Source organism: Rhinopithecus bieti, unplaced genomic scaffold, assembly GCF_001698545.2.
Source record: "Rhinopithecus bieti isolate Rb0 unplaced genomic scaffold, ASM169854v2 scaffold_9769, whole genome shotgun sequence".
Taxonomy (NCBI): domain Eukaryota; kingdom Metazoa; phylum Chordata; class Mammalia; order Primates; family Cercopithecidae; genus Rhinopithecus; species Rhinopithecus bieti.
The window spans coordinates 205712-220571 of NW_016806163.1; the positions used below are offsets into that span (position 1 = coordinate 205712).

The window sequence follows — 14860 nt, forward strand, 5'->3', positions numbered from 1 at the left end:
CCACTGCAGAAATGCCTCCCGTAAGGCCTGTGCCCCGACACCAGAAGCACCACCACCCCTGCGGGCTCCCTGCCTCTGTGCTGGCTGCAACTCAGACACAGGCAGGCTGGGCAGCTCCAACAGTGACCATGGGCCAAGGATCATGGCCAGCCCCCAGATAATGCCACTGCTCAGAGGAGCCCGGGGCCACGCCCCATGCGGCCTTGAGGCTGGGTCTCCTCAGCCACTGGATGGGCTAACGCCACTCCCAACCTCTCTCACAGATGGCCAGGCGCGATGTTTCACATCTTTAATCCTTGCACTTTGGGAGGCTGAGGTGGGCGGATCACCTGAGGTCAGGAGTTTGAGACCAGCCTGGCCAAGAAGGTGAAACTCTGTCTTTACTAAAAATACAAAAGTTAGCCGGGAGTGGTGGCGGGTGCCTGTAATCCCAGCTACGGAGCCTGAGGCAGGAGAATCCCTTGAACCCAGGGGGCGGAGGTTGTCGTGAGCCGAGATCACGTCACTTCACTCCAGCCTGGGCAAAGGAGGGAAACTCCATCTCAAACAAAACAAAACAAAACCAAAAAACAAAACAAAACAACAGAAAAACAGAGACCTGGGAACTGGTGGGCACCGGCTGGCACAGGTGTACAGTCTGCTCAACCCAGATCCCACGTCACCTGCAGGGCACCAGAAAGAGCCACAGCCAGCCCCAGGCTCTCACACCTGCTGTCTTGCCACATATGAAACAGGCTCTTCCTGTGGCCAGGAGCAGCACCCCCACATACCCAGCACCCCAGAGACTTGCCCAGTCCCACTGACCTAAAGGTCCCACTGACTAACCCCAAACCCCAGCTGGCACAAGTGGCAACAAAGGAATCTCAATAAGTGGCTCCAGAAGAGGAAGTGAGGCCCCGTCCACCTGGCCGCCGCTGGACAGAAAGGCACTGAGGGCTCCCTGAGGCTTGGCCCAACGCGGAGTGCAGCCTTACCCGCTCCTGCACCTCCAGGTCTGCGCTCTGCACAAACTGGGGCAGTCGGTCCACCATGAGCTGGGTGGCGGCCTGAGCGCCCTCTGCCTCCCCGGCCTGCTCCTTCTGCTGTAGGATGTTGGCGTACAGCTTGACCACGTTCTGCACATACACGGCCTGGATGTGGCCTGGCAGCGTGGCGACTTTGGGCCGCAGCATGGCCTCCAGAGTGTGGTGCGGTTCCTGCAGATGCCTGAGGACAGGAAACGCCGTGAGTCCCCAGGATGCCCGCCCCGGGGCTCCTCTCCAACAGGTGAGGACCTGGGAGGCCTGGGCTCGTCACAAACGAGGTGACTCTGGGCCTTTCCCATTCCCTGAGCTGTCTCCGGGGGCTGAGACACGAAGTAGAAGAAACCAGGGGCCGTCAACAGCCCATAACACGAACAAGACAGAGATGTGGAGATGACAGAGCCACTGAGCGGAGGAAAGGCCAGAAGAGGGAAAAGGACAACGGGGTCAACTGTGCAGCTGGCCCTGGGAGGACGAGCAGGACGGGCGGGGAGCAGACAGAGCCGGGAGACCCTGATCCGCGGGACAGTGGGGCTGGGGGTGTGCCTCACTCACATCGGACACAGTGTCTTGGGACTTGGATATGTTTCTAGTCCACTTTTTCCCCACTAAGAAAATAACAGAAGTGGCCAGGCACGGTGGCTCACACCTATAATCCCAGCACTTTGGGAGGCCAAGGCAGGCAGATCATGAGATCAGGAGTTTAAGACCAGCCTGGCCAACATGGTGAAACCCCATCTCTACTAAAAATACAAAAAATGAGGCGGGTGCGGTGGCTCACACCTGTAATCCCAGCACTTTGGAAGGCCGAGGTGGGCAGATCACAAGGTCAGGAGATCAAGACCATCCTGGCTAACGCGGTGAAATCCCATCTCTATTAAAAATACAAAAAATTAGCCAGGCGTGGTGGCGGGCGCCTGTAGTCCCAGCTACTCGGGAGGCTGAGGCAGGAGAATGGCGTGAATCCGAGAGGCGGAGCTTGCAGTGAGCCGAGATAGCGCCACTGCACTCCAGCCTGGGCGACAGACAGAGCAAGACTCTATCTCAAAAATAAGAGTTCGAGATCAGCCTGGCCAACATGGTAAAACCCCGTCTCTAATGAAAATACAAAAAATTTAGCCGGCCTTGGTGGCAGGTGCCTGTGATCCCAGCTACTCGGGAGGCTGAAGCAGGAGAATTGCTTGAACCCGGGAGGCAGAGGTTACAGTGAGCCGAGATCGCGCCACTGTACTCCAGCCGGGGCAAAGCTTGGGAGACAGCAAGACTCTGTTTTGAGGTGAGGGGAAGAAAAGAAAATGACAGAAGTGCTCGTCTCCAGGATGCAGGCTGGCTGGGGACCCTTTTGGCATCCCAGAAATTGGGCGTCTTCCTGAGCTGGGGCAGGCCCAGGGTGAAGATTGCTTGGTGTGGCAGTAATGGGCAGAAGGTAGCGGCTAGTAGTGCTGATGCAGGGCCCGAGGCAATGAGGCATAGCGGCAAAACTCATGAATTTCCAAGAGAGTCTGGAAATCCAGACTGCTGTGAGAACCGTGAGTCTCAGCAACACATTCCCACCTCCAGGCAGGCCCCGTGACCCAAGCCTTCCCAGCAGTGGCTGTGATCTGTCCTCTCGGCCAGAGAGAATCTGACGCTCCTGGAGATGGCAGGGGCAGTTTCGATAAGACCCATCTCTGCGGCCCACCTGGAACCTGACACTGAGACCCCTGTGCTCCCAGAGGGGCCTGGCGTGGGCAGGCTGGGGCTGAGCAGGTGCCTCCCTGGGCCACCTAAATGCCACATGGAGCTCCCACCCCACCTACAGCAAGCAGGGCTCAGAGGGGCTGCCACTTGTCCAGCTGGGACTGAGCCTTGCAGACGCCCAGGGCCAGCCCCCTATCTGCAGCCCACCCCAGGGATCCTCCCACCTCCCAGTCCTGGTGCCCACGGGATCTACAATCTCCTGGGAGCTCCACAGATGCCCGAGGGCAGAAAGCAGACAGGGCGGCACAGACTCGCCTCTGTAAAGGGGGAATGGGTCCGACCATTGTCAGGGGACAGGTGCTGGAAACCCACGGACCTGCAGGCTGGGGCAGCAGGGTGATGGGAGAGAGCGGGAAAGATCTGCCAGGCACGTCCCTGGCCCCTACCCCTCAGAAGCTTTGAGAAGCTGCCGGCCCAGAGGCCCAGCGTCCACTCACTCTGAGAACTCCCCGCAGATCCAGGCAGCAGCGTAGAGCACCTCACAGATCCCGTTCCGCTGGGTGCTGCTGGCCAGCAGGTGTGCACTGTCGAGCAGCGCGGACATCTGGGAGACGGCGAACTTGCGGATGGCCTTCACACGGATGGCCACGTCCAGCATTTGGGCGGCGATGAGGTGGCCGTGCCGCGTGCCCTCCAGCCGGGTCAGCTCCACCAGGATGCTGATGTACCTGCGGGCAGAGGGGGTGAGTGAGCAGCAGCGCGGAACCCCCAGCAGCACCCCTGGGAGCGGGACGCACCACTCGAAGTTGGTGATGTACTGGTAGTTGGACTGGCTGCAGATGTCGATGATCTTGGTGAGCAGCTCGTCTCGGTAGGTGGTGCCCTCTGCCTTGTCCACGTGGGTCATCAGCTTCTTCACGATCTCCATCAGGTTCTTCTTGGACACCTGGGCAAGAGTGTGGGGACAGTGGTGAGGGCGGACCCGGCCTGGGGCTTGCTTGGTGAGACACCCAACACCTGCTTCTGAGACAGAAACCACGGGACACAGGCAGGCCCAGATTCACAGATCGACCCCAGGGAGCCAGCAGGCCCCTGCGATGTGGGCTGAGTTAGAGGCACCCGGACCCCAGCCGGGGAGCAACAACTGGCCCAGCATGGTCTGTTCTGTGGGCTTGGCCCCGTCCCCTCCACACATGCCCTCAAAGACAGTTGTGGGCTTGGCCCTGGCCCCCTGTCCACACAGGCCTTGGAAGACAGGCATGGACGAGGGCTGGCGCCCCTCTGACCTGCCCCACCACACTAGCTGATAGCCGAGTGTGAGGGGACTCCATATAGTCCACGTGGTTCTGCACCCGACACTTAACGTCCCTTAGAGAACTAAGGTGGGCAAGGCGGGCGGGTGGCGGACAGAGGGCACACACCATCCCATACAGTAGGTCGAGGGCCCGCAGCCGGATGGACTCGTCCTTGTCATCCAGGCACTGCAGGATGAGGTCTTTGTGGGACTGCACGGACTTAGGGTGGGTCTTCAGGATCTTGGACATGGCCAGCAGCCCCAGGTACTTCACTGCAGAGAGACGCCAGAGCCAGGTCACTGGGATGGACACAGGCGGCAAGGTGCAGGCAGGGCCCAAGGCTCTCTGAGCCGAGTCTCCACCTCGGGAGGCTGCCTGGCCTTGGCAACCCAGGGGTGGACAGAGCGACACCCCCAGCTGGAGCTCACACAAGGGATGTCACCCTAGCAGAGCCCCCACACTGGGAGCCGGTGTGCAGGCTGCCCCCATGCCAGCTCCCTCGGGAAGGCCTCCCCTACCTACTACCACGCTGTAGTAGCTGCTGTCGGCTTTCTTCTTCCCACCCAGCCAGCACAGGGAAGAACGCAGAGAAGATTTTCCAGTAGCATTAGGCACCCTCGGCCCGGGGCAGGGTCTCACCCATACCCGATACTCACTGTTCACCCGACCAGCCCAAACTAGCTCACGGAAAGCTAAGGGTGGCTGGGCATGAGGCACAGATGCCACAACCTAAGCCAGGGACACCCCAGCCACAGGGCACACAGCTGAACCCGTTCACACACTGCCATCTACACCAGCTTTCAGGCCACAGGGCAGGACCGAGCAGAGACAGAGTGCGTGAGGTCCACAGAGAAAACGCAGCAGTCCCCACCTAGCCACAGGGGATGGGCCCATGACCCCCAGCGGAAGCCTGACATGGTGGGCAGCACTGAGACCCGCGTGTGGCTGTTTTTCCGACACATCTGTGCCTATGGGAAAGTTCAGTATGTAAATTAGGCACAGTAAGAGGTTAACAACTAACAGCAACTAAGAATAGAACAATCATAAAACACACAGTCATGAAAGGTATGTCATCGTGGTCCTTGCCTATTTTGGACTGTGATGGGGTACCCGAAACCTCAGATAAGGGGGGCGACTCCACTATCTGGGCTGTTGCAGGCGAATTTGCCGACTCCTACTCTGAACAAAAAGACCTGGCTTCAAAATGAGCGTCCAAAACACCGCCCAGGTACCAGGTACCAGGCAGGGGCCATTAATTCTAATTCCTCAGCAGGGCAGGCACTTAGGCAAGGGCGCCATATGCTGCTCTATCTCACAACACAAAGCCTCAGCATCCCCGAGAAACATGCAGAGGCTGAAATATCCAGAAATCTCAGACCAAGGTGCTCAGTGAGTGGCATGTGTCCGACTGCCAGGGTCTCCTCAGTGGGGGTCACTGCCACGCCCCCTACATCCCTCCTGGGACTGGGGCTCAGCGGGAGCTGGTGCTTCCCAGCCTCCCCACACAGACAGGTCGGGGTGCAAAGGCGCCGCAGGGCAATGGCAGAGGGGTGCCTCTGAGGTGAGTGCCATGTATCAGGGAGAGCGCTGGGGTCGCAGATGCCACGTCCACTTCCTCCTCATGCTGGGAGGGCCCCTAACTTCACAGAGGTGGGGACACGGAAATGACAGCACTGGGGAGGGGATGACTCACAGTTCTGATCGGAGTCCTCGATCAATATCCTTAATTTCTGAACACAAAGCTGAAAAAACGAAACAAACAAGGCTGGTTAATTCCTCTAAACCAAGGGTGAGTCCCAGGAGCCTTCCAGATTCAACCTTAACCTGGCCTAAGGCCCAGGGTCAGCCCCACCCAGCAATCAGAGCCCAGGAGGGAAACAAGCAGGGCCCACACAAGGCACCGGGGACAAGGGAGGCTCTGCTTCCCACGGGCGCATTACCCCACTCCTCAGTGCCCCACGCGTCTACCCCACAGACACACGATGGGGAGCCCAAGCAGGCTTGGGCCGGTAGTGCACACAGGACGCGGCCGTGCCCTCCTGAGCCCCAAGGATGGCGTGGGGGGGGCCAGCACCTTGGTCACAGGGTGGGCAAGCTCCCGCCCGTGGAAAGGCGTGGCCTCCGCAGCGTGGGATCCCACGGGCCCTGCCCTGTGCGGGACATACCTGGATGCTGGCGCTGTGGTTGGGCATGCCAGAGGACAAGGAGATGAGCACTGCAACAGACAACCTGGTCAGCACTGTGGTCAGCACCACGGCCAGCGCCGACATTCCCTGAGGGCCACAGGGTGCCAGCAGGGTGCCGGGTGCAGGGATGGGAGCAAGGACAGAAATGCCACTGGGTTTGGGACCACGCATCCCAACTGTGTTTGCAAAAATCTAGCTCCATCGCAGGCCTGAGGTCAGGAACCTGCAGGGGCCCCCACCCTCACTGACAGGACAGCTCCCAGGCCTTAGCTGTTCCTGCAAACACTGTGGTTTACTTGCAACCCCTGCTTCCCTCTGGAGTCTGGAATCCTGGCAGGGGCCAGGCCCTGAGGCCACAGGACCAGACCCTATAGGAACCCAGGTGCTGGGTCTCTGGGAGCCTCCACGGTGACACTTCACAAATGATCATCACAGCTCACTGCTGGGGGATGAAGCACATCCTGTAGGACTTTACTGAAAGTAGGTTCTAGAAGCTGGGCCTGGCCTCCCCAACATCCCCTGAGCTGTTCCCCTTTGCTGACTCTGTTGCGTCCTTTGGGCAGGGACAGGCAGGCAGCAAGAAGCTGACCCTCAGAGCCCTGGCTCTAACAGCTTTAAAAGAAACACATGAAGCCAAGGAACTGCCAGGCACACGCAGGAACAGAGACTTGCTTTCCAACAAGCCAGTGGCATGGAATGAAGGCATACAGAGGACTGTGTGTGTGTGTATGTGTGACTCTGTGTGTGTCTGTGTGTAAGTGTGAGCGTGTGTGTGTTTTTCTTTTTAAGACGTGGGTTCTTCGAATCTAAGCTATGAGGACGCAAAAGCATAACAATGATCTAGGCTGGGCACAGTGGCTCACGCCTGTAATCCCAGCACTTTGGGAGGCTGAGGCAGGCAGATCACCCGAGGGCAGGAGTTCGAGACGAGCCTGACCAACACGGAGAAACGCTGTCTCTATTAAAAATACAAAAATAAGCCGGGAGTGGTGGCACATGCCTGTAATCCCAGCTACTCGGGAGACTGAGGCAGGAGAATCACTTAAAACCTGGGAGGCGGAGGTTGCGGTGAGCCGAGACTGTGCCACTGCACTCCAGCCTAGGGAATAAAAGAGAAACTCTGCAACCGCCCCCCCGCACCCCCCCCAAAAAGAATGATCTAATGGACTCCAGGGACTTGGGGAAGGGTGGGGGGTGAGTGATAAAAGACTGCACATTGGGTGCAGTGTACACTGCTTGGTGTTGGTGCACACAAATCTCAGAAATCACTACTAAAGAACCGATCCCTATAACCAAACACCACCTGTTCCCCAAAAACTACTGAAATAATTTTTCAATACAAAAAATACAAACATCTGGAAATGAATAACCCTGGGTGGAAAACCTACATATAAACGTAAATATGAATGAAGAAACGTGGCAAAGTAAACGCATACTCACGCTTGCAAGATTTCAGAAATGCCACACCCAACCTTTGTAGGAATGTTTTTTTCGTTTTGTTTTTTTGAGGAGTTTCGCTTGTTGCCCAGGCTGGAGTGCAATGGTGCAATCTCAGCTCACTGCAACCTCCGCCTCCTGGGTTCAAGCGATTCTCCTGCCTCAGCCTTCCGAGTAGCTGGGATTACAGGTGCTTGACACCAACCCCAGCTAACTTTTGTATTTTTTAGGTGGAGATTGTTGCCACGCTGGTCTTGAACGCTTGACCTCAGGTGATCCACCTCCCTCGGCCTCCCAAAGTGCTGAGATTACAGGCGTGAGCCACCACACCCGGCCAGGAGTGTTATTTGAATGTAAAAGTAGATGGTAATTATTCTTGTCTTAAAACAGGTATATAGATTATCCAAGTGGGAACAAATTTATTTTAAAAAGAAATGTAGGCCGGGTGCAGTGGCTCACGCTTGTATTCCCAGTACTTTGGGAGGTCAAGGCGGTGGATCACCTGAGGTCAGGAATTCAAGACCAGCCTGGCCAACATGGTGAAACCCCATCCCTACTAAAATTACAAAAATTAGCAGGGCGTGGTGGCGCGTGCTTGTAATCCCAGCTACTCGGGAGGCTGAGGCAGGAGATCTGCTTCAATCTGGGAGACGGAGGTTGCAGTGAGTGGAAATTGCGTCACTGGATTCCAGTCTGGGCAACAGTGTGAGACTGTCTCAAAAAAAAAAAAAAAGGGTCAGGCACGGTGGCTCATTCCTGTAATTCCAGCACTTTGAGAGGCCAAGGCGAGCAGACCATGAGGTCAGGAGTTCGAGACCAGCCTGACCAACATGGTGAAACTCTGTCTCGACTAAAAATATAAAACTTAGTCGGGCATGGTGGCGCGTGCTACTCAGGAGGCTGAGGCAGGATAATCGCTTGAACCCGAGAGGCAGAGGTTGCAGTAAGCTGAGATCATGCCATTGCACTCCAGCCTGGGTGACAGAGCGAGACTCCATCTCAAAAATAAAAAAAAAGAAAGAAAAGAAAAAAAAGAAATGTAGATGTGTTAATTATCTGAATTGTGCTAACTTTTTCACAATCAAGTGGTGTACCTTAAAAATACACCATTTTAAGGAGTTGGGAGCGATGGCTCAAGCCTGTAATCCCAACATTTTGGGAGGCTGAGGTGGGCGGATCACAAGGTCTGGAGATCAAGACCATCCTGGCTAACATGGTGAAACCCCATCTCTACTAAAAATACAAAAAAAAAATTAGCCGGGCGTGGTGGTGGGCGCCTGTAGTCCCAGCTAATCGGGAGAGTGAGGCAGGAGAATGGCGTGAACCCCGGAGGCGGTGCTTGCAGTGAGCCGAGATTGCACCACTGCACTCCAGCCTGGGCGACAGAGCAAGACTCTGCCTCAAAAAAAAAAAAAAAAAAAAAAAGTAAACTGTCAGCTATACCTAAGTAAAGCTAGAAAAAAACAAAAAACAAACGAGATGAGGTGCTGGCCGAGTGCAGTATCTTAGGCCTGTAAACCCATCACTTTGAGAGGTCAAGGCAGGAAGATGGCTTGAGCCCAGGAGTTCAAGACCAGCCTGGGCAACACGGTGAGACCCTGTCTCTACCAAAAATTCAAAACATGACCTGGGTGGGGTGGCATGCACCTGTCGAGGCAAGAGGACTGCTTAAACCTGGGAGGTCAAGGTTGCAGCAAGCTATGATTGCACCACTGCACACCAGCCTCGAGAGAGGGGGGGTCTGGCTCTGTCTGTAGCCTGGAACTCCCGGGCTCTAACGATGCTCTTGCCTCGGCCTGCTGAATAGCTGGGCCCTCACACCTGTAGAAGCTTCCGCTTTATCAATCACAAGGAAGTGCACCGCCCAATGCCCCGTCAGGCTTTATCAATCACAAGGAAGTGCACCGCCCAATGCCCCGTCAGGCTTTGGCCGACTTGGAGGAGCCCAGCTGAGACCACCGGGGACACTGGGCGTTGGCCCTGGTGCCCTGGCCCAGCCGGAGGCATGGATTCTGACTCTGCCTTAGAAAATATTTTTGTGATAGATGCTGCTGCTTAAGTACTCACGGGTGAAACAATGTGCCGTCTCAGGAGTGCTTGGAAGTCTCAGAAAAAACGCAGCTTTGTGAGAGCTGCTGGGAGGCCCTGAGCAGCAGGGGCAGCATACGTGGGAGCAGGTGTGAGGACAGGCTTCCTCTGCAAATGCACCCTTCACGCCCAAGGGCTCCAGAGCGGCTGGGCTACTGAGCAGCTCCAGCAGCAAACTCCTGCCACCAAGGGCAGTGGAGGACCAGGCAGACGCGTGGCCACCTTGATAGCAGAGGCCTGGGGCGGCCTCCCAGCCAGCTTTCCTTCTCAGTGCCAGCAGGGGTGGTGCTCGGGGACACCAGGCCTGGTGCCCTCCTGTCCCCACCCGAGACCCCAACCTGACATGCCAGACCTTCCAGACGGGGAGAGCGCTGGTTCTCACCTGCAATCACAGTGTTCACACATTCGTACAGGAGGGACATGGCAGACGTGCTAAGGAAAGGAACACAGGGAAGCGGCATGAGGACTGGGGGCCTCATCAGACACGGTGACCCAATGCCGGCGGCTCAGCTGGAGACGGCCTCAGCCCCACAGCCTGGGGAGCGTGCCCTCAGGAGGGAGCCCACGCCCTGCTCTCCAAGGCCTATGGTGCTTGGCTGGTCATCATCTCACCTTCCTAGAAAAGGCACGTGAGAAATCCCACTGCAGCTACAGGCCCATGACGGCATCCGGGCAGGGATGGACCACCCACCCCTGACGGCCCATGAGCCCATGAACCCGTGAGATGGCCGTACCGCCCTCCTACTGCATCCTTACTAGGGTTTTTGTTTGTTTTGTTTTTGAGACGGAGTCTCGCTCCGTCATCCAGGCTGGAGTGCAGTGGAATGATCTTGGCTCACTGTAAGCTCCGCCTCCTGGGTTCACGCCATTCTCCCGCCTTAGCCTCCCGAGTAGATGGGACTACAGGTGCCCATCACCATGCCCAGCTAACTTTGTTTTAGTATTTTTAGTGGAGACGGGGTTTCACCGTGTTAGCCAGGATGGTCTCAATCTCCTGACTTCGTGATCCACCCGCCTCGGCCTCCCAAAGTGCTAGGATTACAGGCATGAGCCACTGTGCTCGGCCTTTTTTTCTTTTTTTTTGAAACAGAGTCTCACTCTGTTGCCCAGGTTGGAGGGCACTGCTGTGATCTCGGCTCACTGCAACCTCCGTCTCTCGGGTTCAAGCAATTCTCCTGCCTCAGCTTCCCTTGCAGCTGGATTACAGGCATGTACCAGTACACCTGGCTAATTTTTGTATCTTTTAGGTAGAGACGGGGTTTCACCATGTTGCCTAGACTGGTCTTGAACTCCTGACCTCAAGTGATCTACTCACCTCGGCCTCCCAAAGCGCTGGGATTACAGGCGTGAGCCACCGCTCCCAGCCCTTTTCTGTGTTTCAACATGTTCAGACACAGATACTCGCCACAGAGTTGCAGCTGCTTACAGCTTTACAGTTGCCTGTGGGCAGGGCCTCAGCCCGGGAGACGTCCGTGCCACGTGGCCTAGGAATGTGGTGAGCTTCACCAGCAAGGTGCGTGTGAGCGCACGCTACGCCGTTCACACGGTGAATTGTCCTAATGACACCCTTCTGTGAACGTGTCCTTGTTGCTAAGTGACACATGACTGCATCTGAAAGTCACGGCGATGGCGACTCTCCCTGTGGCCCACTCCACCCCTCCCCTTCCCTGCAGTGGGGGCTGGGGGGGGTCTTGGCTCCTACTCAGCACTTGGCCGGAGGAATTAAAGTGTCCTCTTCTAGCAACCAAAGGCAGCCTGGCCTGAAAAGGCTCCTGACATACGGTCCCATTTCACAACCTTGCAGTGCTGAGACCCACGAAGAAAACCCAAACGCCTCAAATGTCTCTAGCAGCACGGAGAAGAGTCGAGCGGCCAGGAACGCCACCACAGGCTTCCACTCTAGGACAGAGAGTCTGCTGAACATATGAGCCTTCCATCTTTCAGCTGCTTCACGCCCAACTCCCGCTGTACCCCGCTGGGGCCGGGCTGCCAGCCGCTCCAGCACTGGACCTCATGGAGCCAGCCCACCCCACCTCTCCCGCAATGGACCCCGTGGAGCTGGCCCACCCGCGCCGCTCCGACACTGGACCCGCCCGCCCCTGCCGCGCATGGTCTCCACTCACCTGTGGATGAGGTTGGTAAGGGGCTCAATGAGCTTCTTGCCCAGCCGTGGCTCCAAAGGAGTCAGAGCACCAAACTGCGGGGACAGCAGGGCCTCAGTCTCCCGCGGGGAATGCACCACACAGGGTGAGGAGGCCGCATCCCCGGGCAGTACTTGCCAGCTTGATGATCTTGATGAGGACCCAGTTGTTGGTGGAGGACGTCATCAGCTTGAAGAAGAGTGGGGCCAGGGACAGGTAGTTCTTAGGGTTCCGTCTGGCCAGCTCGCAGATGACGTTGACGGCAGCCGACTGAACCCCTGGGGAACAAGCGGTCCTCATGAGCACGCCTGCCTGCCCTTCCGCTTGGAAAACCGTCCTACTGTCTTCCTGGTCTGCGAGGAAGCTCTGGGGCCTGCGCCAGCTCTCACTCAACATGGCCCTGGCTCTGCCACCTCCTCCTGGTGACAGGGACAGCAGCTACAGGCCTGTTCCTCCAGGGAACAGGCCACAGCAGCCAGTTCCTGGCGCTGAGAAAGCATTGCTCGGCACTGTTGCCAGGCACAAGTGCGCCCGAGCGTCACCACGCTCAGGATAGCCTGACAGTGGCCTTCTGAGTGGGGGTTTCAGCAAGAAGGGCTCCAGAAACAGCTGCCCAACCACTGGGGCTCAGGGAGCCTTCCTGCTGCATCTGTGCCCAGCACTCCAGGGAGAAGCTCGCCCATCGGGTCCCGTGCTTAGAGCTGGGTCTCCCTCCTACACGCAGGGCCTCGGGATCCCTGTGGGCTGGCTCTGGAGTCCGCCAACCATGCCTGCTACACGCCAGAGGCTTCACACACGCAGCCCACAGGGAAACTCAGTGAAACCGAATTTGAAGCCACATCCCACAGTCACCACATCACAAATATACAACAGTCACGTGAGGTGGAGGCGGCTCCTGTGAGGGACATATGGTCTAGACCATCGCCTGCCCTGCAGAAGGCGCCCCCTGGCAGCACTGGTCCTACAAGGGGCCGGCGGGGTGGGGGGTTCACCTCTGCTCAGGAACACACCAGGCTCACCAGCTGCCACATTGGATCTTACTGCCCCCACCTCCAGCACCTCCCTCCCAGCTGCCCCAGCGAGGGGAGGCCCAGCCACCTCCAGCCGGCACGCTCCTGGACGGAGCCCTCCACCGCTCCCCGCAGCACCCCCCAAAACACGCCACCACATCTTCCCAGGGTACCAGCTGAGCCCCCACCCCCAAGCCTGAGGTTTAACTCAAATCCACAAACCAGGGTCGGGGTCCTCCAGCTTCTCCTTCAGCCGGGGAAAGGCGGGGCGCAGTGACTCCGGGTACTTCAGGAACACCTTGTACATGATCAGCACGGCCTTCTTCCTGATGTAGGGCTTGGTGTGCGACATCTGTGGGGCAGCGGGCTTCAGCCTACACGGGTTTTCCGTGCCTCATCCCTGCTCACGCCTCTCCCCGCCACCCTCCTCCACAGGGAGAAGATGTCCTCCAGCCCGAGGCTGTGGCTGCACACCAGCCCCAGAGGCCAGAGAGCAGCATCTTAGATGGCATGGAAGCCGGCCTCCCTGTGCCCTGACTCAGGCCTGCCCTCCAGACTAAGCCCTTCTCCTGAGTGGCCTTCCTGCCCCAGGGTCCTGGGTCCCACAGTGGGAGGAGGAAGGCTGGAGAGGAAAGTCATGCTGGGAACACAGCCTACAGCCCAGCTCCCCATGGCTGTGCCCTGCAGCTGCTCAAGTTCCCTGGCGGGAGCCCTCCCATCTATGAGGCTCAGGGAGCTGCCTTGAACTGCCTGGTCCTGACAGAGCCACCCCATGACGGGGCGCTGACATCCGCCTGCTCGTGGGCTCCCCACTGCTTTACTCTAGAGAAGCCGACACTCTGTGAAGGCCAGAGTCAGTGTTTTCAGCTTCGTGGGCCAGATGGCCTCTGTCGTGACCAAGCGGCTGTGCCCTTCATAGCCAAGGCCACTGGAGACGACATGACACATGGAAAGAAGGCACAGCCAGCTGGATTTGGCCCTGGGCCGCAGCCCGCTGATCCCTGATCTAGAAGCTCCGCAGGCTGTGCTGACAATCTCCAAGATCATCAGCCACAATCTAGACACTGCTGGGCAGAGAGGCAGCCACGCGGGGACAGCACCCATCGACCACGATCTAGACACCTCCGGGCGGACAGGCAGCCATGCGGGGACAGCACTTCCCAGGGAGGAAACCACGTCCTTCCACACCGTTAATCTGGCTGCTGTTTTTTACATGAAAAGGAACAAATGTCTCCCTCATGAGCTGGAGATTAAGTCAAGCACAAAACAGATGTTTCTGGGGCCAACATTTCCAGGGGCTTCTCAGGTTTTAGACTGTCACAGCCGGGGGTGTAGCCTTTGACACGTGGAGTGGCAGGGAGGAGTCCAACTGTGGTCAGGGATGGAGGAAAGAGGACCACACAGAAGCCCACTGGCAGCTCAGACAGGAGCCACTGTCAGACCTTGGGGCAAACATCCCCCACCGGGCCTGGCCCATCAGGGAGACCCTGCTCCTCCTCTCGGCAGGATGATTTCAAACATAAACTCAAGACACGCAGGAATCACAGCGGCCCGAGAGCCGCCCCACCAGCTGACAGTGATTTGGTTCCCATCCCAGGTAGGCCACACACCAGGGACCCCGGCCGGTTTCCTCATGGCCAAGCTTCCCTGGCACGCCACTCTGACCGAGTTTTTCCCCAAGCAGACATGCAAACTCACCAGTGTCATGATGTCGTTTGCCAGGTCTCTGGCAAGGTCTGGGGTGACAAAGCAGGACAGACCCGTCAGTGCAACGCCTGTGTCGTACTGGCTGGGGCTGCTCAGGTCCTGGAAAGCGACAGAGAAATGGCCATGGCCAGGATGCTCTGGGCGGCACGTCCGACGCCTGGGTCACAGGGAGCAGCAGGAGCGAAATCCTCCCAGGATGCCCCAGGACTCGGCATATCCCCTTGGGGGACTTGCCATATCCCCTTGGGGTGCAGCTGTGCCTTATCACCCCTGCTGCAGAGGGGTCTGGAGCTG

At 57.7% G+C, this 14860-nt stretch overlaps 1 protein-coding gene across 3 annotated transcripts in view; it reads right to left on the reverse strand.

Moving 5' to 3' along the window:
* The window catches only part of AP3D1 (adaptor related protein complex 3 subunit delta 1), a 49808-nt gene that overhangs the window by 16237 nt on the left and 18711 nt on the right, over window positions 1–14860 (reverse strand). For all 3 annotated transcript variants that reach the window (XM_017874879.1, XM_017874878.1, XM_017874880.1), the window contains 11 exons: window positions 14558–14665; window positions 13082–13211; window positions 11988–12127; window positions 11832–11905; window positions 10091–10140; window positions 6163–6212; window positions 5691–5739; window positions 4124–4269; window positions 3500–3648; window positions 3200–3430; window positions 975–1206 (listed from right to left, as the gene is read on the reverse strand). In XM_017874879.1, coding sequence (XP_017730368.1) covers window positions 975–1206; window positions 3200–3430; window positions 3500–3648; window positions 4124–4269; window positions 5691–5739; window positions 6163–6212; window positions 10091–10140; window positions 11832–11905; window positions 11988–12127; window positions 13082–13211; window positions 14558–14665 — 1359 coding nt within the window. The remainder of the gene's footprint in view (window positions 1–974; window positions 1207–3199; window positions 3431–3499; window positions 3649–4123; window positions 4270–5690; window positions 5740–6162; window positions 6213–10090; window positions 10141–11831; window positions 11906–11987; window positions 12128–13081; window positions 13212–14557; window positions 14666–14860) is intronic.